At 39.6% G+C, this 25,775-nt stretch overlaps 1 protein-coding gene across 1 annotated transcript in view; it reads left to right on the plus strand.

The window, feature by feature from the left end:
- MAP3K4 (mitogen-activated protein kinase kinase kinase 4) overlaps window positions 1–25,775 on the plus strand; it is a 125,665-nt gene that overhangs the window by 36,892 nt on the left and 62,998 nt on the right. Inside the window, 1 exon segment of the mRNA XM_053591437.1 lies at window positions 5,083–5,273. Within this exon segment, the coding sequence (XP_053447412.1) occupies window positions 5,083–5,273 (191 nt within the window).

A 25,775-nucleotide genomic window follows, 5' to 3' on the forward strand; every position in this document is an offset into this window, starting at 1 on the left:
GGATATTATGTGTATAATGAAAAACTGGTAATTTTCTTGATTTTTGTCTTGTTCCCCAGTCGTATTCTGCTGAGTGTGTTGGATGTGTGAGCTTATGATTTTCTTCAGATTAGAAAATTTTTCAGGCCTTCAAAGATTTTTTTTCTGTGCTTCTCATCTCTAGTTTTGTGTTCCAGTGACACTTACATGAGACTGCTTGATACTAGCACACAGGCACTAACCCTGTATTCTTGTCCACATTTTTCTCCATCAGTCTTCTCTCTCATTCATTTTGGTTAGTTTCTGTTGCTGTGTCTTCAAGTTTACTAATTTTTTTTTTCACATTATATCTAATCTATTAAACTGTCTATACTTTTTTTTTTTTTGAGACAGAGCCACAAGCTCTCACCCTAGGTAGAGTGCTATGGCATCACAGCTCACAGCAACCTCTAACTCCTGGGCTCAAGTGAGTCTCCTGCCTCTGCCTCCCAAGTAGCTGGGACTACAGGCGCCCGCCACAATGCCCGGCTATTTTTTTTGTTGTAGCTGTCGTTGTTTGGCAGGCCCAGGCTGGATTTGAACCTTCCAGCTCAGGTGTATGTGGCTGGCCCCTTAGCCGCTTGAGCCCCAGGTGCCAAGCCTGTAGTTTTTTTTTTTATTTCAGATATGTTTTTTCATCAGTGTTTCATTTGAGTCATCTCTGGTTGACTTCTATTGGTTTTTCTCCTGATTTGGGTCATATTTTCCTTTTTCTTTGATAAGATGACAAAACATTGTGAATTGTATTTACTAAGTACTAAATTAAAAAAAATTCTTGAGGCTTGGCGCCTGTAGCACAGTGGTTACGGCGTCAGCCACATACACAGAGGCTGGTGGGATCGAACCCGGACTGGGCCAGCTAAGGCAATGACAACTGCAACAAAAAAATAGCTGAGTGTTGTGGCGGGTGCCTGTAGTCCAGCTACTTGGGAGGCTGAGGCAAGACAATCACTTAAGCTCAAGAGTTGGAGGTTGCTGTGAGCCATGATGCTACAGCACTCTGCCGAGGGTGACATAATAAGACTCTTGTCTCAAAAAACAAACAAAAAAAAACTTGAAGTTATGTTGGTTTTATTTTGATATACAGTTAACTAAATTACTTGGATGGAATATAAGCCAGTATGATTTCCAGCAAGTGTGAATACCATCTTGACTGAGTTAAGTAAATTCTAAGAAAAGATTAAATGCATAGCTTCATGTTGTGTAATGCTAGTCCTAAAATTCTTTTTTTTTTTTTTTTGAGACAGAGTCTCACTCTGTTGTCCCAGGTAGGTTGCAGTGGTATTGTCATAGCTCACTGCAACCTCAAACTCCTGGGCTCAAGCTGTCTTCCTGCCTCAGCCTCCCAAATAGCTGGGACTACAGGTGTGTGCCACCATGACTGGCTAATTTTTCTGTGTTTTAGTAGAGACTGTATCTCTCTCTAGCCCAGGCTGGTTTCAAACTCGAGTTCAAATGATCTTTTCACCTTGGCTTCCCAGAGTGCTGAGATTATAGGTGTGAACCAACATGCCCAACCCTAAAATTCATTTTAGTTATAAATGATACGTATGCTGATTGATAGCACCACATGATGTTTTTTCTAACTCGTTTTCTGTGATGCATAGTGAAGTAGGGAGTGTGAAATGGATTATATTTTGTCTTTCATATGTTGTTTGGCAGTACTTATCTTTATGTGATTTTATCTTTAATGTGATTTTTATCTTCAGTGTGATTTTTAAGTGTCTGCTCTTAACAGCCATTGCATAGTTTTAAAATATTTTGAAGTCAGTAGTTGATTGTGTCCATGTGAGGGTGTTAAAGACTAAGGTAGGTGACTTTTTGTTTTGTAATAGGCAAAGCTTGGAAAACAAGGGTTTGTCATCTTTTGTGGAATTGTTAGAAGGATTTATTCTCCTGCTTATATGTGGGGAGTACAGCCAAATTAGTTTTCCATGTTGAAGAAATAAATTTTCCAGTTTGAAGGCAGCACAACACAGATAATACCGTTTTCTGTTTTCTGCATAAAAGTTAACCTTATTATAGGTGCTTTGTTAAACTGTGTTTATCAGCTAAATTACAGAACTCATTTCCATGATATATAGATCTTACAAGGATGTTCATTTATTTTAAAAATCACCTCTGCTTGTCTTTTCAGATTATGACTCTGTCCTTAGGTTAGCAGGGCATGCTATTTGAATAACTGAAGTTTGACATTGTTAGTTCTTGTCAAAAAAATCCTCTCCTACTTTTACTTTGCATTATATTAATTCATTCATTTATGGAATAGCGCTAGACAGTAGTAAAAGAGATACTTTATATTTAGTATAGTCCTTTATTTCCACTATTTTGTTTAATTAAGAAATATTCACACTGAATTTCCTATAATGTTTCAGAAGGTAGACCTTGAAAATTCTAAATTCTTCTTATTGTTTAATAACTCTAAATTCTTCTTCTTTTAATTTTTATTCCATAATGAATGCTTCACCCATGCAGGAAGACTGGGATGTAGCCTTGGCTACTGAGTCCACGTTCCTACTCACTGCAGAGATGTTCTGAAGGAGTTTTTGTTTGCTGTTTCTGTCTCCATTTGTTTATCCTGATACTCCCTGTTGCCTGGCTCTGATGTATTTAACTGGCTCAGTGTCACTACTGTGTATGATGACCATTCTAATACATGAAATGGTATTTGTAGAAACTCACTGTTGGTGACTACTATGCTGGACACCTCCGAAGATACCAAAGTAGTAAAATACCAAGTCCTTCCTTACCATTGACATTAAGTATGTTAGTGAGGAAATTAAGTAAAAACAGAAGCCATGTAATACTGAGTTTGAAAGAATTTAAAAGATGTTAAAAATGTTAAAATGGGCCTGGGTACAGTGGCTCATGCTTGTAATCCCAACACTCTGGAAGATTAAAGCAGGAGAATTGCTTGAGGTCAGGAGTTCAAGACCAGCCTAAGCCAGAGGGAGACCCCCATTTCTAACAGAAATATAATAGAAAAAATGATCTAGGTCTGGTGGTGTAAGCCCATAGTCCAAGCTACTCAGGAGGCTGAGGCAGGAAGATCACTTGAGACCAGGAGTTTGAGCTTGCAGTGAACTTTGGTGACACCACTACACTCCACCCTAGGCGACAGAGTGAGACCCTGTCTCAAAAAAGAAAAAAAAAGTGTTAAAATGGTTTGCAGGCCTGTCCCATCCGAGCTCCATGGTGGGCTTCTCTCTTATGGTGAAGCAGATGGGCAAAGAACTCAGGTTCTCTCAGGGGATGTGAGTCAGGGTCTGACCCTTATACATACTTTAAGAGTGGAGTCTAAGGATTCATTATCCTTATTTTGTAAATGTGCAGTGTAGAGATTTTAAATAGTTTGTCCAGGGACTACACAGCTACAGCCAGATTTGAACATAGGTTCATCACACTACAAACCCTATACTGTTAATCATTCTAAAATCTGTGCCATTAGCCACTAAGACATGGAAAAGAAATAAATGACCTTGGTATTTATAACCATGTGCTTTTGTCACAGTGAGCATTCTAGAAGAAATGGATATAGTATAAGAAATTTCAGGTTAGTCTGTAAGTTATGCTATTTGTAGTATGGCTTTATGAGACTTAAATAATAATACATGTAGTTAGCCCAGGGAGATAGGTGAGTGCCCTTAAAACTTATTTCTAAATTTGCAGATGATTTAATTCATTTCATTCACAAAGCTTTCAGGGCATTTAACTGTATATCTTACTGTCTGTAAACGTGTTTGAGAGGGTGTATATTTTCTCATAAATTATCTAGAGTAGTCTTAAAAATGTCATTAAAAATTGTTTTCTTTGATTTGTCAAGGATTTTTTGTAGGTTTTCAGTGCTGTAAATTTGTGTAATTCTGCAGCATTTTAATTTTTCTAAAGATAATTTTTGAAGTTTTGTCAGTCTAATTTAATAACAATAGTATCAGTTATTTTAGTGTGTTTTTTCTTTTTTCCTTGTGATTTCAAACTAGCTTTGATTTTATATAAAGATATAACTTTCTAGGAAGAAAACTGATTGTGTACTAGATATAATGTAGAGTTATATTTATAAAACACAAAGCGTATTTTATAAAGAAAGTTTAGAATGAGGTGGGCTGTGATGTGTCCTTGGGGGATTCATGACTGATTCCTCCTAGCCTGCTGTTTCAGAATTGGATTTGCTTTCAGTTTGTATCATCACATTTTATTATTTTGTTAGCTGTGCAGAAATACAACTTTTTCAAAGTAGTGATATTGAAAAGTTGTCTGGAGATATAAAATTGTCAGGCAGTGTTTTTAGAACACAAGTTAAAGAAAAATCGCATTTTGAAGGTGAAGAGAAAGGATTTCCTTTTTCCTTTTCACTGCATCTTTTTTCTCCCATACCACGGCTGAACTTTGCACTGTGGAATTTTACCCTTCGTTTTTTTATTGTGTTAAAAAGCACATAAGAAAATTTACTGCCTTAGCCATTTCTACTTGGTTCAGCATTATTGAACACAAGCGTAATGTTGTCTGTACTGTAATTTTTATCAGAGAACCAAGAAACGTTGTCTCCCTGCTCTGTCAGGACCCTGTGCGTTGCTGTGTGGATCGTAGTGGAGTGTCCCACACCGTCTGTGCGCTTCAGAGAGAGAAAGCAGCAAGGCACTGACCTTGCCTGCTCGCCAGTTAAACGTGTCTGTAGCTGGCATTAGTTCTGTCTGATTTGTATCTTCTCCTTTTTAATTTTTTCCCTGAATTCATATGTTTTTAGTTTTAAATCTCATTCATGTTAGAAAGAGTTCCATAAAGAACAGAGACAGCGTGTCAGTTCCACCCATGTGGTCCTCCTCATTGCTCATGGTAAGAGCAGCAGCACCAGTTGTAATCATCGTGCCCCTGGAAGAGCGCAAGAAAAGAGAGCAAGAAAAGTTCTTGTGAATTTTTACAGGTAAAAGTAGAGGAGAAGGATTACATCTCTAGAGAGATGTATACATAGAAAAGTTTTACAAAGAGTTCTTTGCAAAATTATAATCAATATAAATTTGAGTTCACATAATAGGTCAGTGAATATTTTTTCTTATTGTTTTACAGGCAAGAGTGCACATTGGTAGATTCAGCTTGTAAGAGTCCTGAATCTGATCCAGAGGACTTCTCAGATGAAACAAATCCAGAAAATTTTTATGGCACCTCTCCCCCCAGCACACCTCGACAGATGAAACGCATGTCAACCAAACATCAGAGGAATAATGTGGGGAGGTCAGTGAGTCGATCTAATTTGAAAGGTGAGTCTCTTAAAATTAAAAGGTATGCGCTTTGGTCCATAATTTTTATGTCACATGTAACTATTGATTGATCCTTTCTACAGTAAGGTTAGGAATTGCTTCATTTTAATTTGACTTTAATGCTGCTTTTAAATTCTATTTTTTAAGTTTTGACTTAGTACCATTAGCAATACTGTTAACAGGGGAGATAGAAAGGTCTGTCCAGCAGTGATTACAGTCAGCAAGGTGAGGCATTGGAGGGTGTGGAAGAGGCCAGGTGTTTCCCAGCGTGCTCATCCAAGACAGCTCCTGGGGGATGGGGGATAGATGGCCTTCTGTTATTCTCTAATCTCTTAGGCTGAGGTTTCTAGATTTTGTCTTCTCAGAAATGGTATATTGAGGATTTGGGGAGAGACACAGCCAGACTTTTTATTTATTTATTTATTTATTTATTTATAATTAAATCATAGCTGTGTACATTAATGCGATCATGGGGCACCATACATTGGTTTTATGGACCCTTTGACACATTTTCATCACACTGGTTAGCATAGCCTTCCTGGCATTTTCTTAGTTATTGTGTTAAGACATTTATATTCTACGTTTACTGAGTTTCACATGTACCCTTCTAAGATGCACCGCAGGTGTAATCCCACCAATACCCCTCTCTCTGCCCATCCTCCCCACCCTCTTCCCCATATTCTTAGGTTATAACTGGGTTATAGCTTTCATGTGAAAGCCACAGATTAGTTTCATAGTAGGGCTGAGTACATTGATACTTTTTCTTCCATTCTTGAGATACTTCACTAAGAAGAATATGTTCCAGCTCCATCGACATAAACATGAAAGAGGTCAAGTCTCCATCTTTCTTTAAGGCTGCATAATATTCCATGCTGTACATATACCACAATTTATTAATCCATTCGTGGATCAATGGGCACTTGGGCTTTTTCCATGATTTAGCAATTATGAATAGGGCTGCAATAAACATTCTGGTACAAATATCTTTGTTATGATGTGATTTTTGGTCTTCTGGGTATATACCTAGTATATACCTAGAGGAATTATAGGATTGAATGGCAGATCTATTTTTAGATATCTAAATGTTCTTCAAACATCTTTACAAAAGGAATGTATTAATTTGCATTCCCCCCAGCAGTGTAGAAGTGTTCCCTTTTCTCCACATCCACGCCAACATCTCTGGTCTTGGGATTTTGTGGTATGGGCTAATCTTACTGGAGTTAGATGGTATTTCAAAGTAGTTTTGATTTGCATTTCTCTGATGATTAAAGATGATGAGCATTTTTTCGTGTCTGTAGGCCGTGTGCCTGTCTTCTTCAAAGAAGTTTCTCTTCAAGTCCCTTGCCCAGCCTGTGATGGGATCACTTGTTCTTTTCTTGCTTATATGTTTGAGTTCTCTGTGGATTCTGGTTATTAAACCTTTGTTGGAGACATAACCTGCAAATATCTTCTCCCATTTTGAGGGCTGTCTGCTTGCTTTACTTACTGTGTTCTTGGCTGTGCAAAAGCTTTTTAGTTTGGTCAGGTCCCAGTAGTGTATTTTTGAAGCTGCTTCAATTACCTGGGGGTGGGGTGGGGGGTCCTCCTCATGAAATACTTGCCCAGACCGATTTCTTCAAGGGTTTTTTTTCCCTGCACTTTCTTCAAGTATTTTTATAGTTTCATGTCTTAAGTTTAAATCTTGAATCCAGTGAGAGTCTATCTTAGTTAATGGTGAAAGGTGTGGGTCCAGTTTCAGTCTTCTACAGGTTGCCAGCCAGTTCACCCAGCACCATTTGTTAAATAGGGAACCTTTTCTCCATTGAGTGTTTTTAATTGGCTTGTCAAAGATCAAATAACGGTAAGTAGCTGGATTCATCTCTTGGTTCTCTATTCTGTTCCAGACATCTACTTCTCTGTTTTTGTGCCAGTACCATGCTGTTTTGATCACTATTGATTTATAGTATAGTTTGAGGTCCAGTAGTGTGATTTTTTTGTTTTTATTTCTGAGTAATGTCTTGGCTATTTGAGGTTTTTTTCTGATTCCATATAAAAGGAAGTATTATTTTTTCAAGATCTTTAAAGTATGACAGTGGAACTTTAATAGGGATTGCATTAAAATTGTATATTGCTTTGGGTAGTATGGACATTTTAACAATGTTGATTCTTCCCAGCCATGAGCATGGTATGTTTTTCCATTTGTTAACATTTTCAGCTATTTCTTTTCTTAGAGTTTCATAGTTCTCTTTATAGAGATCTTTCACATCCTTTGTTAGATAAACTCCCAAATATTTCATCTTCTTTGGCACTACTGTGAATGGAATAGAGTCCTTAACTGTTTTTTCAGCTTGACTATTGTTGGTATATATAAAGGCTACTGATTTATGAATGTTGATTTTGTAAACTGAGATGCTGCTGTATTCCTTGATTACTTCTCAGAGTTTTGTAGTAGAATCCCTGGTGTTTTGCAGATATAAAATCATATCATCTGCGAAGAGCGAAAGTTTGATCTCTTGTGAGCCTATATGGATATGCTTGATCGCCTTTTCTTCCCCAGCCATGGCTGAAAACTTCCATTACAATGTTAAAAAGCAATGGAGACAATGGGCAGCCTTGTCTGGTTCCTGATCTGAGTGGAAATGATTTCAGTTTAACTCCAATCAATACGATATTGGCTGTGGGTTTGCTGTAGATGGCCTCTATCAGTTTAAGAAATGTCCCTTCTATACCAATTTTCTTAAGTGTTCTGATCATGAAGGGATGCTGGATATTATCAAATGCTTTTTCTGCACCAATTGAGAGAATCATATGGTCTTTGTTTTTTAATTTGTTTATGTGCTGAATTATACTTATAGATTTACGTATATTGAACCAGCCTTGAGACCCTGGGATAAAACCGACTTGGTCATGATGTATACTTTGTTTGATGTGTTGCTGGATTCTGTTTGTTAGGATCTTGTTGAATGTTTTTGCATCTATATTCATTAGTGATATTGGTCTATAATTTTCTTTTCTTGTTGGGTCATTTACTGGTTTGGGGATCAGGGTGATGTTTGCTTCATAGAACGTGTTGGGTAGTCTTCCTTCTTTTTCTACATTTTGGAACAGGTTGAGTAATATAAGTACTAGTTCCTCTTTAAAGGTTTGGTAGAATTCTGACGTGAAGCCATCTGGTCCCAGGCTTTTCTTTTTAGGGATATTTTATATGGTGATGCTATTTCAGAACTTGACATGGGCCTATACAACATTTCCACTTGATTCTGGTTAAGTCTTAGAAGGTAAGGCCTTTCTGGTTTGCAGTCTCACTGCTACTGAACTTACAGTTGCGGGCGGGTTTAGACCGATTGAACACACGCGACCACTTGCCGGTTTTCCACTGTTTTAGTCCTCCTCTTGGGGTCCAGAAGTCTCTCGCTGACTCCCTGTATCCACACAGGGGTGATGATAGGCAGATCCCACCAGGCAGAGATGCCTGGAGTCCTATCTCCCCAGACTCACAGTGCCCAGATGCAAGAAAGCTGTTACTCGGCTGCCATCTCTCCTCGAATTTCTAATTCCAAATTTTCCTTCATTCTATTAATCTTGTTTGCAATCTAAATTCTGAATTCGATTTCTGACATCTCGGCCAGCAGTTATGAATGGGATCTTCGGTTACATCTGGCATATCTTTCCTTGGGAAGATTGATCTATTCTGGTTATTCATGTTACCAGAGTTTTTCCGCTTATTCCGCCCCATGATTATTTTACACCGTTTGATTTTTTCCCCTGGACCTTTGTCGAGGACTTATATAGTGCTATGGCCTGAGAAACTGGGGACCTGTTTGGTGTGGTCGGACTAAGTGGTTCTGTTTTGTTTTCAGCTGGTCTCTGTCTGACCCTAGTGAAACAGTTACTCTGGGTTGAAGTCTCAGCTGTGGAGAAAAACCAGCAATAAGTCACCCTGCCCCCCACAGGCAGCAGTTGGAAAAGAAAATCAAACCTTCCTACAACCACACAGCCAGGGAATCACTTGAATAGTTCTTGGGCGATTGACTCAGTTCAAATGGTCCAAATCAGTTGTCTCGGTCAGCACCTGTCTCAGGTGGGAGAGTTTAAAAGGGCTCTGGCAACTGGATTGCAGGGGTCTGGTGACAACTCAGATATGACTTGCTCCAGTGCTCCATGAAGTCAGGAGGATCCACCCAGCAAATAGATTAGTCTGGGAAGGTTGATACCTTCTTCCCCACCTTGCACCTCTGTCACACCCAGTCACTGATAACCCTGCAGGGCCGTGACCTAGTGTCTCTAGTGAACAGATACTCCAGGGGTTTGCACCTGCCTGAATCACAAGGAAATCTATTTCTGCTCAGCCAGGCCGCTGCGCTCTCCCTCTATCCAGCAGCGGGAATTGAGGCCTGACAACCTCGGGCACTTGATGGAGGCTGGGGTTGTTCACTCAGTTCCAGCCCTGCCCCTGATTGATGTTACTGACAGAACAGAACAACTTTGTGGGAATTTATTTCTGTCCCTGCTAAATTCCTCTGCAGAAGAGAAGCTATTTTAAGTTCCCAGAAACTGTGCCTCAGGCCCTGTCTTTGCTCCTGCAGGTTTGTATTCACAGCACAGTTAGCTGTCAGTTTTAGCCTCCTGCCCGGGTGCGTCTTAGGCTCAGTAAAGCGGTGCTCTGGGTCAGCCCCGCCCTGGGAACTTCCTGGCTCTGTGAGTGTGTTTCTAGTCCCCGAGCTCCACCGGGGTACCACCGGTACCACCTCAGACAAACCCTTTACTCATGGGGCCTGCGTTTCCATCCCAGATCTGTTCTACAGTGGTTGCCACCTGAGAAGATGCCCTGCCTCCTCTGGTTACCCAGTGAGACGGGGTGTGGGCTTTGGAAATCTGGAAGTGAGCCCTATTATTGCCAAAAACGGCTGCTGCTCTGCGCTTTGGGGTACCGCTGCTCTGGTGTGGTTCCCTCTCAGCCGACTATCCTCTCCTCATTCCTATGCCGCAGAATCAGCACTGACCAGCTGCAGTCTAGGCCCTGTCCACACCCCTCCAGAAATCACCCTAGAATCTGGACTCCTGGGGGACAGGCCTCCAGACCTCAGAGTGAGAGTGGAGGGGAGTGCTGGGAGCTCAGAGTTGCAGGTAGAGAATATATACAAATTTATACAGTTTTATGCCTGGCAGGAGAACGCCGTGGCACCCTAGTAGGGGAGGTAGATCCAATTTTTAGAGGGTTTCTCCCGTGGAGTGTAGTGGGAGGACCTTTGAACTCTGCTCGTTTGTTTGTGGGGCACTCTGAGCTGTTCTCATGGGGGAGGGGACTCCGTCTGCTTGGTGATGGATTTTGTACCTTTTGTTTGTATCCTTGGGGTCGCCGCTCGTCTCAGTGGGGTTGATGTGCGTTCTTCAACCTTCTCTCTTGTTGCAGCTCTAATCCACCAGGTTACTTGCTAAATTTCTGTCCTTGAACTCTCCTTTTAGATGGGAGCCTCTATGGAAAGCTGGTTTCAGTCAGCCATCTTGTCTCTGCCCCCCAGAGCCAGGCTTTCTATCCCCGAATTCTCTGTCCCTCCTTTCCCAGTCTCCCTCTGCTCTTTGCCTGTGTCCTGCGGTGCTGCCTTTAATGTGTTGGGCTCTCTTGTTTAGTCTGTCCAGTCGGCAGATGGTACCCCACACCTTAACAACTGTTTTCTACTTTCTCTTTGTTTATCTCCTAGTGCTCATGTAGTGCTCTGCTCCTAGAAGCTAAGAGTATTATCATTCTTTATTTCTTCCTCCTTTTAGCAGGTTGTGTCTGTTCTTTTTTCAGGTAGATGAAGTGAATGAAGCTGAGCTGCTGCTGCTTACATTCCACATAATGGCCCCGGCACCCTGTGGATTCAGAATTTCCCTATTAATTTTAGCAGACTTCCTGTCCTGAAGCAGATCCCATAGCTTCCCGGAATCCATTCAGTTGTTACTGCACAAGGTTCCGATTTCCTTCTTCATCTCACTTGAGAAATTTCTCCCTGGTGAATTCATACTCATTCCCATCTTTCTCTTTCTTTAGCCTGTGCTAGTTTTTCCTTTTTGGTTAGCTTCCTCTCCCTAGAGATTTCTTTAATCAACCTCTCATGGTTATAAGGTGGCATGCCCACTCTTTCTCAAGAAAGAAGGAGAGCAAGAGAAGTGGCTTTTATTGTATATTTGCTTGAGTGACAATCTTAGTGAAGGGGGAGTTTCTAGGCAGTAGAGAGTCTGTCTTTCCCACAGATGATTTTCCCACAGAAGATGGTTATTTTACTTAAAACTTCACTTGCATTAAGATGTTACCCTGGCCTGTACTTACCCTTTAGAAGCCAATAGCCACCATTTTAATTTGTCATCTTGCAAAACAGTCCTTGTCCATTTTCTCAAGGAAAGTTTTCATATAACAACAGAAGTTTCTTATCAATAATAGAGATGAGTGAAGTAGCACCTGCTGAGTCACTGTTAGTTCATAAACATTTGCTTTGTGGCAGTAAAGTGAGAAATGCCTGTATTACATCCTGTTCATTCTTTTTCACTTATGGTCCATAGTGTATTAGAGCAGGAGTTGACAGCACAAATCCTCTCACTTCATAGATTGAGAAACTGAAGCTCAGGATTTTAAAGCAACTTCTTTAAGCCAGAGGCTTGAGTTCTCATAATACTCACTTCGGACTTTTTCCTAGCACAGGAGTATGGGTTAAGTTTATCCGTTGTTGTAGTTGCCATTGTTGTTTAGCTGTCCTGGGCTGGGTTTGAACCCACCATCCTCAGTGTATGTGGCTGGAGCCCTCACCACTGTGCTACAGGTGCCAAGCCAGGTTAAGTTTATTTGAAGGCTGTACTTGAGTTGACTTGACTGGTCACCAGGGATTTATTGTGCTCCTGTTGTCTTTCTGGGCTGTGTGGGGGGAGAGAGAAGGAAGAGAGAAAGTTGTGTTTTTTTCTTCCAGAATTAAAAAATATTATTTATTTCATAAAATTACAGAATTTTAGAGCTGGAAGGGGACTCAGAAATCACTTAACTTCCTGCCCTTTTTCAAATGAAGAAACTAATACATGTAAACCATTTGATTTATAACTAATGGTAGACCTAGGACACCAATATCCTTAATAATTTATTCATTTTTCTAATTGTAAAAGATTACCCATAAATGCAATACTCAAAATAACTTCTTTTACCATCTACAAAAGCCTCACTATAGAGCCTATATTCTCTTTGCTGGCATATGTTTATGTTGTCATACTATATTTACTATTTTATAACTGGCTTCTTTTTTCATTTAATGTTTTATGAACTTTTTTTCTTCTTGAGACAGGGTTTCTGTTGCCTGGGCTAGAGTGCAGTGATGTCATCATATCGCACTACAACCTCAAACTCCTGGGTTCAAGTGATCTTCTTGCCTCAGCCTCCTGAGTACCTGGGACTACAGGCGTGTGCCATCACTCCTGGCTAATTTTTGTATTTTTGTGTAGAGACAGGGTTTCACTATGTTGCTCAGGGTGGTCTTGAACTCCTGACCTTGAGCGGTCCTCTCACTTTGACCTTCCAAAGTGATAGGATTGTAAGTGTGAGGCAGTTTGCCCAGCCTGAGCTTTTTATGTCATAGAATAACCTGTGCTATCAGTTTCAGTGGCTGCTCTATCCTGCGTGTCAGCATCTTCACAGTAATCACTAACAGTTACTGAGCACTTAACTACCACATATTTGCTAAACATTGTGCTTATAGCACCACAAAAGAATTATCTTTTAAGTAACAGAATAACCTAATGAGGCATGGGTTTTATATAATACAATTGAGTATTTGTAATCCAAAAAGCTCTCAAATCTGAAACTTATTGAGCACCAGCATGATACTCAAAGGAAATGCTCATGGGAGCATTTTAGATTTCAGATCTTCAGATTGTGATGCTCAACTGGCAGGTATAATGCAAATTTTCCAAAATCCAAAACACTTCTCGTTCCCAGTGTTTTGGATAAGGGGTGCTCAACCTATACTTATTTTACAATTAAGGAAACTAAGTTTTGAGAATTTTTTTTTTTTTTTGTAGAGACAGAGTCTCACTTTATTGCCCTTGGTAGAGTGCCATGGCATCACACAGCTCACAGCAACCTCCAACTCCTGGGCTTAGGCAATTCTCTTGCCTCAGCCTCCTGAGTCGCTGGGACTACAGGCACCCGCCACAACGCCCAGCTATATTTTTTTTTGTTGCAGTTTGGCAGGGGCCAGGTTTGAACTCGCCACCCTTGGTGTTTGGGGCTGGCGCCCTACTCACTGAGCCACAGTAGGGTTTTTAGTTTTAAATGTCCCAATCATGCATATATGAGGAAGTAGCTTCATATATTTGCCATTTGCCAGATTTCTTGTTCATGAATATTAAAAAAGATGGAAGTAAAGCATATATGTTGAGAGTGGGGGTGGGCCATGCAGTGTTTTGGTGATATGCTGTCTGTATTGTGATGGCATGGTCGTCCTCGAGAACTTACTTGATCTCAGGTTGTAGCAGCGTAGCGTGGTGGACGGGAGCACGGGTGTGGCTGCCAGGCTGCCTGGATTCCACCAGTGCCTGTACATGCATGTCTGTGTCTGTAAGATATGCGAGGATTATACATTCATTAGCATTAACTATCATTATTCTTACTGTTAACTGAAGATTTTATCCCGGTACTTGTTATATGTCTTAAATCTTAAAGCAAGATTAAATATTTCTATTATTTATATATCCTTACTAATTGATGGCTCTACTTTCGAGATCCTGAGTCTTAGGCTAAATGATATCTCAAGTAATATGGCTACTCTGCCTACTTCTGTCCTGCCTGGACTGTACCTTTCTTCCTTTTCTTCCTTTTCTTTCTTTTCTTTCTTTTCTCTCTCTCTCTCTTTCTTTCACCTGGGTAGAGTGCCGTGGCATTACGGCTCACAGTAACCTCCAGCTCCTGGGCTTAGGCGATTCTCTTGCCTCAGCCTCCCGAGTAGCTGGGACTACAGGTGCCCACCACAACGCTATTTTTTGTCGCATTTTGGCCGGGGCCAGGTTCCAACCCACCACCCTCAGTATATGGGGCCAGCGCCCTCCTCACTGAGCCGCAGGTGCTGCCCCTGGACCGTACATGTCCTTGTGACTCTTCCTAGCCCTTTTCTTTTTTCTCACTATATGTGTTGCTACCATAGTTTTCTCTTGTGGTTAAGTCTTTCTTAGCTTCCATCATTCCTTGCCTGTCTTCCTTGTTTCCTCTTTCTCTCTTTTTTTCATCTATCTTCTTTACCCTTCTTTTCTCCTCACCCCCGTTTTTTTCTTTCTTCCCTCTGTTCTTTCCTTATTTTCTTTTTTCTTTTCTGTCGAGTCACTCTCTAGGTGTGCACTGTTAGAGTGTTGAATGACACCATCTTTATCTGTAAGACGTGTGAGAACAGTCCCATCTCTAGGAGGAGTGTACCAGTCACAGGCAACGCAAGCTGGAGTGTGGGGCTGGGATAATGACTACTGTGGTTGCACATCGGAGGAGATGAGAAGACCTGGGGCTGGGACCTGTGACATCTGTGCTGCACTCTCAGGACTGAGTCGGGGGACTAGTATTTCAAACTAGCATGTGATTCATAATAATATATTGGTCCTTCAGTGTTAAGGAGCTTTTTAGAATTAATTAGATTGGTCAGATTTATTTTAAAAGCTTTCTGCAGAAATGTGAGCTGGTACTTTATTTCTTTCTCATTGCAATAAGCAAAGGCTCTCTGAATCATACAGTTAATTTTAGAGCTGCAGTCACAGTTGGCCTCATCTTTTTAAAAATTAGTCACTGATAATATTGCACTTTTATGGTGGTCTGTCGTTGTGTAACAAACCACCTAGAAGCACAGTGGTGTGAAATGACGGGCGTTTTATTGCTGCTCGCAAGTCCTTAGCTCAGGTATTTAGGCAGGGCACAGGTCATCTCCACCCCATTATATTTGTAGCCTTAGATAGGGTGGTACAGTTGGCTGGAAATGTTGTCCTATCTTGGCGGAGGCCGTGAGTGTGAGCCCCCGGCTCTTCTCCACATGCCATCTGCTGGGTTTCAAATGTCCAAAATGGTCCTTCACTCCACATGTCTGGCACCTCGGCTGAGAGGGCAAGAACAGCTGGGGGCTGGCTGGCATTGTTTTCTCCCCATGTGGCCTTGCATGTGGCTAGCCAGGGCTAGTCCCTGGGTAGTTGAACTTCTTACGCTGCGGCAAGTCTTTCCTTAGAGCAAGGTTTTGAGAGACCAAGGTGGAAGTTGCAAGGCTCCTTGTGACTTAGTCTCTGAAGTCATGCAGCATCACTTGTGCTGGCGTTTGTTGAGCTATACATGGCTGGCCGGATTCAGTGTGGGAGGGGAAAGTGCAGCGCATCAGGATCAAGAGGACGATTCATCGGCTACTTTGGGAGAGTGGCTCCTATGTGCATTCCCTGTGAAGTTTGGGGATTTAGAATCTGGTCAGTCATACTGTCTTTGCTTCCTCTAGCCCCTGTCTCCCAAAATATAAAAACATCAAGAGCATTCCTGAAAGAATAAAAGACACAAGGTAACTAAGGGCACACTATTCAAAGGAGGAGGTGTTAACTGATAGTACTGTTTTATTAGTGATGTAGCCAGTGTCACGAACTGTTTACATGGATATGATTCTTTTTTTTTCTTTTTTTGAGACAGTCTCACTTTGTCACCCTCAGTAGAGTGCTATGGTGTCACAGCTCACAGCAACCTCAAACTCTTAGGCTTAAGCGATTCTCCTGCCTCAGCCTCCTGAGTAGCTGGGACTACAGGTGCCCGCCAACCTGGCTATTTTTAGAGATAGGGTCTCCCCCTTGCTCAGGCTGGATGGACTCTTAACTGGTGAGCTCAGGCAATCCACCCACCTATGCCTCCCAAAGTGCTAGGATTACAGGCTTGAGCCACTGCACCTGGCTGGATATGATTCTTGAAATATTATTATTACCATAGACTCAGAGTAGCTGCTAATGCTACAGGTTTATTCTTACAACTGTGAAGTCAGATCTTGAGAAAATTGGTAGCTCCAATTGTGGTGCATATAAATTGACTCTTACTGAAATTATTTGATGGAATTATGATAGTGCTAAGTTTCTACAGACCTTTATCAATGATAAAGACAGGAGGAATTACAGATAAAACCTATATATGTTATGAAATGTATTATAAAACCACCGGTATATTGTTATGAGAAATGTATACAATAAATCAATATTATTGAATTTCAAAATCAGTTGAATTAGAATATTCAGTACGTATTATGATTGCTTCTTTCTAATTAGCAGTAAGTGGAGGCTTCATTTTGTGTAAGCACATTTAAACTAAGATATTCTTTTAGTAACTGTAGCCATTTTCCATATAGGGTTTTTCCATATTTTCAAATAAAAAATTCTGTTGTGGGGAGCATCCCTATTCATTTACCTTTGATTCTATATGGAGTATTTTTGTGAACTAGATGTCTAGCAGTGGAGTTGCTGTATCAAATGGTGTATTGTTTAAATTGGTAGATACTGTCCATGTCATTCTTCATACTTCCACCAACACTGTATGAGAACTTTATTTTCTTGTATTTTCTACAATATTAATGTTTAAAGTGTCAGCCAGTCTACTGTAGTTGTATAAATTTGCTTATTTTTAATTTTATAATTACCTTTACTAAAGGAGATATAATTGGTAATTATGGTTGATACATTAAGGCCAATATGATTACTAGAAATATGAGGCTGAATACAAGTGCCGTATATAGACACACACATACCGCGCACACACGTGCGTGCACACACACGCACACACACACACACGAGGTCAGTCAATTGAGTTCATGAACTCATCCTAGAAAAAGTGCTACTTGCCTATTGCTGAGTGTCACTACAGTCCCCAGATGGCCAAGGGGAGCACTTGGAAGTTGACCATAGTGATGGTCATTTTCTAGATTGAGTTTGTGGACTTGTCTGACCTTTATACACATATGTTTATAAATATACACATATATGTATATCATTTCATTTAAATCAGTATTTAATTAAATGCAACCCTTTACAAAATGTAAGGAATCAAAGAACATGAATGTTATCAGAACTCTGTTACTTTATACTGCGAGGGTACATGAGCTCCTTGAAATGGAATGCAGATTTTATTATGTGCATGTGTGCAGTTTTTTGAGAAAAGAGTCCATAGTTTTCATCAGATTTTCAAATGCATTCTGTGACCCCAAAAAGGTTAAGAACCACTGATCTAGATAATATTTACCACATGTTTAGCAAATTTTTTTTCCGAAAACAGCTCATCTTTAGATGTGTTACACTCAAAGGATAAAATTGTGTAGCAAAAATTCAAAATCAGTGTGAAAACCAAAAAGTCCTTCTCACACTAGCCAAGAGCAAACACACTCCCTCAGCTCCAGTTACATACACTGATTTTATAGAAAATGACTGTAAAGCAGCCTGTAAGTGTCAACAAGTTTGCCCAGTAAGAGTGATTTCCAGGCCTTTGTGCAGGTGGTAGAAGGCAGGCAGGGGCTCCTGTGAGGCACACCCACTCTCCTTTTGAGCAAACACTGATCTCCATGCTGCTGTGTAGCCAGATCTGCAGCAGAAATTCACCTCCCAGCCTGTGATGTTGCCTTAATGAAAGGCAGATTGTCCCCACCTGGCTGACTGATCAGAAGCTGGGGAGCTACTTAAAGAAAGAGAAGTAGCCATGGCCAGAGCATTAAGTGAGAGAAGGCTGTGGGTAAGAGAAGGCCAAGATGAGGCTGATTTCAAAATCAGTTAAATTAGAATATTCAGCTAGAGATGCTGCCTTGGGAGGAAAAGACGGTGGCTTCCAGCCTAGGGAACAGCAGGAGGACCAACCCCATTGCCAGTACATACGTGAGGCATCTGGCTTGATAATTCACTTTCCTGGGACCGAGCTGGGCCGCCTAGAGCTAAGTCCACTGGTGATAATCAAGCCATCACCTTCCCAATCACCTGCCTAGGGGCCTCTAGCTCTGAGGTTTGTATAGGCTGCTGTTCCTCCTTTGGCCCTGCTGAGACCAGAACCTTCAGCCCACAGGTGGGGAGGTGGGGGGTGAGGAAGTGTGCCCCCAGGGTCTATCCACTTTTAGGACTGCAGGTGGTTTCGGGGGCTCACAGGGCACAGGTATAGGTAGGGCTGGGAGCTAGGAGAGTTGTAATGGGTGAAAGCTTTATAGAGGACTGAGCCTTCCTGCAGCAGCGCAGACCTGATGACCTGAGATAGAGCCAGACACCTTCTCGTTGGATGCCTTGGGTGGGGCTCTAAATTCAGTGCTTTGTCCTGGATCTCATAGTCCAGCCTGGGTGTTTATGGAAAGTTGGCCAGCAGAAACTGTGGCTCCACTTGAAGTATAGACTACTTGTGATGACAGATGGACAGAGAGTGGAAAGGCCCAGCCATGGACAGACAGATGCCCTCAGGGTCAAGGCCTTTTGCTTTTTATTTTTTAGAGATGGTTTCTTGCCCTGTTACCTAGGCTGGCCTCAAATTCCTGGGCTCAAGGGATCCTTCTGCCTCTGAAGTGACCTGAGATTACAGGCACGTGGTGCTATGACTGGTTGACAGCCTTCTTTTGAAGGGCTTCCATGTGATTAAATCAGCCACACTCAGAGAAAATCTCCTTTTTGATTAGGCAAAAGTCAGCTGATGAGGGACTTGAGTTGCACCCACATCCTTAGTAGTGGCGTGTTAGTGTACGTTTAAACAAGGGAGGCAGTACCGTAAACCGTGATTTGGCTGCAGTGTCTTTCGTGGCCCACCAAAAATTGAAAATTATTTTATTGGGAAACCTTTCTTACAGCTGTGTAATGTTTAAAAAAAGTCATTTTATTTAACCACTGTGTTTTAGCTATTTTTGTGGTTTTTGCTATTTACAAATAAAATATCTGTAGAATCATTTTCATAGTTACTGACCACCTTTTTTACAGACAACTTTTGTTCAAACTTCTGTTTCTGATCCACTGTTTTTTGATTTTTTGTGTCTTCTCCCAACCTCTGCCCACACCCCTCTTCATTTTGAAGCTTTGCCTTTCTTCATGCTGAAGCAGAATTGGATAATTACAACTCCCTAGTTTACATGTCAGGATACATTATTTGCAATATTTACAACCATTTTATTTTACATTTCACTTACATGTAGTAGAACTGAAAAAATAGTAGTAAAGACGTGGAGATGGCAGCTTTCATACCAGGCTGGTGGGAGCGTGAATTGTCTCAATCCCTGGAGGAGGTAATTTTTTAATACAGTCAAATTGAGGCTAGTTATATCTTTCATGGAGCAAATCTTTTTCTAGTAATAACATTGGAGAAGTTCCTGTGAAAGGACACTAGGAGTCTTGCAAAAAAATTCATTCATTCATTGTGATTAGGGCACCGACACCCTATACCGGAGGTGGTGGGTTAAAACTCGGCCCCGGCCAAAAACTGCAAAAAAAAAGAAAAATAGGTTTTGTGTTAGATGATTTTGCCCAAATGTAGGCCAAATGAAGTGTTCTGAGTGTGGTTAGGCTAAGCTAGGTAAGCTATAATGTTTGGTAGGTTAGGTGATATTAAATACAGATTTAACTTAATGTACTTTCACCTTACAATGGGTTTATCAGGACATAATGCCATCATAAGTTGAGGAGCATCTGTATAATATGTCACTGTGTAGCCCTCAGATAATAAAGTTCAAAAAAAATCTGTAATAGTGGTTGTTTCTGAGATAGGAGAGGACTGGGCTAGAGAGTGGGGTTATAGAATAACAATGAGGTCAACATTGCCTGCAGTGTTTTTTCTCTCTCTTGATGGGCTTAAAATGTTTGCCAGTTAGATGTGCGCAAAACTGTATTTTATCCAATTTTTGCGTTTTCTTGGTGTTGTTTCCCTGGAAATGCTCAAGATCCATTTTTTTTTTTTTTTTTTTTGAGACAGAGTCTCAAGCTGTCGCCCTGGGTAGAGTGCTGTTGCATCACAGCTCACAGCAACCTCCAACTCTTGGGCTTAAGCGATTCTCTTGCCTCAGCCTCCTAAGTAGCTGCGATTACAGACGCCCGCCACAACACCCAGCTATTTTTTGGTTGTAGCTGTCATTGTTGTTTGGCGGGCCCAGGCTGGATTCGAACCTGCCAGCTCCAATGTATGTGGCTGGTGCCTTAGCCACTTGAGCTACAGGTGCTGAGCCAAGATACTTTTGTTTTTAAAGTACTAACATGTTTTTAAAAGCTCTGAAAAGTATAGTAACAATATTGTGATATCTGGATAAGGATAATTAGCTCCTTATTCCAATATTTTAAAGAAGTCTGCTGCTTGACATCCTAACTGTGTAGCCCATCAGTAAGCTCTTGAATTAACTCCCTGTCCAGGCTTGACAGCATATTTCATGAGTAATAGAATTTAGCTGTTGGGTTATTTGTGATTCTACTTTTGCATAATGGTAATTCATTACCAAATTATAGCAATTAAGATTTTACTAAGTGTTGGGTAGTATTTAGACATATTTATAAGTGTTCTTATGATTGGTTTAAGAAAAGACAGTCAAATCATCTTGTTTAAGTTTTAATATAGACTTTTAATAAGTCTTAATATAATATAAGAAAGTAAATTCAGTTCATTTTGTAGTTTAAGCAGGTTAAATAGAAATTAAAAGACACCTAAGCCAGTGCCCTTTTCAGATGAATCTTTATCAGCTTTATTTTGCAGGATTAACACAATACTGCTATAGCCAGATTATATAGATAGAGCAAATATTTTGTTATTCATATCAGAATTTGTAATATATATGCACACACTAATTTCCCTATCGTTAGCAGGATGTGTCAAGGAGAGTGTGTGTGTACATATGTTAATATAAATGTGTGTATATATTGTACTTGTATATGTCTGAATATGTGTCTTTGCAAGTGTAGTGAAATTAAAATTTGTATTTTTAAAGAATACAATAACTGAGGTAAAATGGAGCTGTAAAAAATGATTAAAAGTCGGATTCAATCTATACAGCTAGAGAAGTGTTTATCGTTAACCAGAGTGCAGTTAAATCCATATTTCAGCATTCTAGTGCAAACTTAGCCTGACTTTCAAGGTTCTAATTTATGTTCCCAGGCTAACCAGATACAGAATCATTGATCCAGCCCAACTCTTATTTTCTGCCTTTGTGTCTTTTCATGCTCTTCTTTACTGGTTTAAAATAACGTCTTGCCTTCCTGCTGACCTTGTTTAAGCTGAATCCATTCTTCCAGGCCTCAAGTCTAGTACTTGCTTTCGTGGTAATGTTTTATGGCACTCAGAATGGCAGCCTTCCCTTGGTCAGTGAGCACTGCCTGGTGAGTACCTTGGACAGGTGTAAGGATGGCGTGATGGCAGCAGTATGGGTTAGAATCCCTGTTCTAATATTTACCATCTGTCTCAGCATCTGTATTCTGTGATATTCTTCATCATAATGTTGTTATGAAGATTATGACAATCTCTGTAAATCCCTTACCTGGAAAATAATTGGATAAAGTGTTTCCCCCAAATGTGGTGCCATTCTGGCCATGTTGAATCAGAGACAATGGCACTGGCCCCAGAACTGCGTGTTTTAGCAGGGACTCAAGTGATTCTGAGTGTATATAGAAATTTGAGAACCTTGAATTAGAAGCTCTGTTGCATATAAGCCCTTCAGATCGCTGACATTGTTTGATATTCCGGCACATCTTTCCTCTCATGCCCATCTCACACTTAAAGGTAAAGATCATGCATCTGTTTATGCTTGCTTTGTTGTTTGAGAGGTCAAACAATACCAGTGTTTTGAATTTGAACTATACAAGTATAGGAGAACATAAGAAATACAAGGACAGCAGATCGTGCTGCAGACATGTTTTCCTAGGGTGCACACAGAAAAAAAAAAAGAAAGAATTGCAAGGACTTTATTAAAAAACTACATTTTATATATATTCTAAGAAGCCATTTTTAGTTGTGTATTATGGCAATTCAGTTGTTTGTCAAATGAACAATATTGCTTTCAGTTTTATTACGAAGTTCTTTTAAAAAATTATTTGAAGATTTGGTGGTTGACCACAGGAAAAAGTACTCTAGAGATTTGCTTTAATTGTACTACAAAAATTATACCATTTGCTTTAAAGCCACTTGGGAGATCAGGTGTTCCGTTAGGTTATAAACTGGTTATATAATCATGTAAGTAGAACTTTCCACATAAGACATTCTGTATATCTAATTTCGTACTTTAGATCCATTTTCCTTTTCAGAAGCTCTGTTTGCATTTGACTTTTTGTTAATTGCAGGAGGATTTAGTATTAACAGAATACTGAACAAATGAACAGTCCATCAATAATAGCCTTTTGAATGTTATTAATCATTGTCTTAGTCCTGTCAGAGTGGGTAAAGACAAAATATAAATGCTCAGGGAAATTACTATATCTAAGTCTATAGATTTTTGTTCCAACACCCTAAGATTCTTCTCAGATCTCCCTTTACTGATAGGTCTCTTATGCTTTCATAGAGGCCTATCTGATCTTCAGTTGCTAGAAGTCACTCTCAAGTGCGTTATTTGAAAAATATAGCTAGTGCTGAGATGGTCTGATTGGTCTTTTCTTTCTGCACAGTAGCTAGCTAGACTGGAATTTGTCTATTTAAGTTTGTTTGCTTTTCCGTACACATGCTACAGGTGCAAATATTTAAACCATAACTGTATGTAAACACAAAATTTCAAAAAATTGTGTACTATACTATTTCGGATACTCTAAGTAGGCTTACCAAGATTTATATTTAACTTATAAAAATTAGTTTTTCTGACTTCAAAAATGATATATCTATACAGAAAAATGGGATTGTGGTGTTTTTCCTTTTTTAGGTCCTTTTAATTGCTGACATAAAGGTCTGGGCTGAAAAGCTTCATCTCATAATATTCTCATGGTTTGTCCCCAGATAAATGTGTTGTAATGTGGACTTAATGTTTGCAGCCAGTCTTCTGGGGTTATTAAAGTCATCCCTGCTACTCTCAGTTAATCCTCTGTTCCACTTAGGATTTTCAGAGCATGAATTAGAAAAATACGAGTAAGTTATATTAGCAAAGTAATACTTTTTTTCTGCTATTCACTATTACTTTCAAATTATAAATTTATGTAAACCCTCTTTAGCCATATCAGTAATGCAGTGCATTAGTTTTATGAAGTATTTTTAATAATCCTAAACCCTAAGCTAACTAAATTGGTTTTTGATACATAATGTGTTTCTTTGACGCAGAACTCTTTGCTTGGTGCACATTTAATTGGGTGCAGCATTCTGTCCTGTCCTCACTGCCCCTCTGCTGCACACTTGTCCTGGACCTTCCTGCGCACTACTGTGGTATTAGGTAATATATATATGTACTCAGGATTTCTAAATCAGCATCTCTGGGTTTCTCTCTTCTACCTACACACGTCTCCTCATGGATGTCCCATAGGCTCCTCAAATACCGTGTATTAGAAATTCAGCTGGAGTCCTACTCAGTGATACAATGTATGTATCATTTGTATTTCTTAGTAACAGAGTATAATATGAATGATGTCTTGCAAAATGAAGGATAATGGAGTTAAATTTGGAAATGCTTGTCATTTTTGCTTTCAAGATACCGTTGATTAACAATAGAAATGAATAGGGTTTTTATGCTCCATTAATAAATGTATAAAGAATACAGTTAAACAAAACATTTAAATGGTTGGCCTAGACAAATTTTTTTATAAATGAAGGTTGATAAATATTTATAGCTAGAAACAATAAAATTGTGAACAATTAAAAAAATTTTTTTTTTAATTTCAGATTAGTATCTGGGTACGTACAATTAGGTCACATTGTTTGCTTACTGTGCTCTTCCCCTCTTCTTGAATTTATTGGTGTTTTTCCTTTCATGTGGGTTGGTAGTTGTTCATCTATTAGTTACAAATTTGTATTGAGTACATGGGATGCTTGCTTTTCCATTCATGATATACTTTACTAGGGGGAATGTTCTTGAGCTCCATCTATGTAAATACAAAAGATACAAAGTTTGCATCTTTTTAATGGCTGAATAGTGTTCCACGGAGTATACATACCACAGCTTATTAATCTGTCCATGGTTGATGGGCACTTGGCTTGTTCCACATCTTCATTATGGTAAACTGAACTTCTATAAACACTCGAGTGCAGATGTCCTGTGGTAAAAAGATTTTTTTTCTTCTGGGTAATACCTAGTAATGGGATTACAGGATCAAATAGAAGGTCTGCTTTTAGCTGTTTGAAGAGTCTCCATACTTCTTTCCAAAAAGGCTGTATTAGTTTGTAATCCCACTAATAGTGTGTAAGTGTTCCCTTGTCTCCACACCCTCACCAGCATCTGCAGCTTTGGGACTTTGTGATGTGGGCTGTTCTCATTCGGGTTAGGTGATATCTCAAAGTGGTTTTGAACAGCTTTTTCTTAAATGAACTATATGAAAAGATAATAGATTAATACTACAGATAAAAATTCTGTCATTAAAAAATTGCTAATTTAAAAATAATAGTGATTAATAGTTTTTATACTAAAATATAAATTTTTTTTGGTATGGGATGTCAAGATGGAAGGATTGCTTAAAGCCTGAAGTTCAAGACTAGCCTGAGGAAGAGTGAGACCTCTCTGTCTCTATAAAAAATTTAAAAAATTAGCATAGTGCACACATACCTATAGTCCCAGCTACTGGGGAAGCTGAGGCAGGGGAATTTTTGAGTCCAGGAGTTTGAGATTGTGGTGAGCTATGATAATGCTGCTACACTCCAACCTGGGTAGCAGAACAAGACTCTGTCTGCCCCCCCCCCCCCAAAAAAAAAGAAAGAAAGAAAAAGAAAAAAACAATCCTTTTTGATGGATCATAAAGTAATTTAAGGTAAACTATGCCATAACTGCGCTTAGGGAAATTTGTTTAAATATCCTTATTTTTAAACTAACTTAAGCTGGTTAGGATGTAACTTGGTTTTGAACAGAATTTCCTTGGTGCATTGATTTTGAACATGTGAGTGTGTAACTGATGTAAATTGTACCCTATTCCATCAAATCTAAAGACGTACTGTAATATGTACTGAGGGAAAAAGTGCTTGCATTTGATGACTGTGTTCTTAATACTTAGAATTTTTATTTGAAGAGCTCTATAAAAGAGCTATTTTGATGTGTTTTGATATTTAGATATAGATTTTTAAAAATCATTTATCATACATATACTTATCTATAAAGAAAAATCTAAATGAAATATATTACTGAATATTTGTTTCTAAAATTTATTTATATCACTATTGACTATATATAACATTCTCATTTCAGAGATGACATCATGTGAAAAAATATATGCCATAGATTCAGTAAAATAAAGGATGTCTTGAGTGCTGAGGGCAGGTGGGGATGTGTAAAGAACGGCTATTATCAACATGTGAAGTGAGAGTGAAGAAAGAAGAGAGAAGTGAAGTAAGACTAGGAGGGATCTGAGATTGGAACTTTGGGAACATTAACATTTATTTGAGTGAGCAAAGTTCCAAGGAAGGAA

The sequence above is a fragment of the Nycticebus coucang genome, chromosome 5 (genome assembly GCF_027406575.1).
Source record: "Nycticebus coucang isolate mNycCou1 chromosome 5, mNycCou1.pri, whole genome shotgun sequence".
NCBI classification, from domain to species: Eukaryota; Metazoa; Chordata; class Mammalia; order Primates; family Lorisidae; genus Nycticebus; species Nycticebus coucang.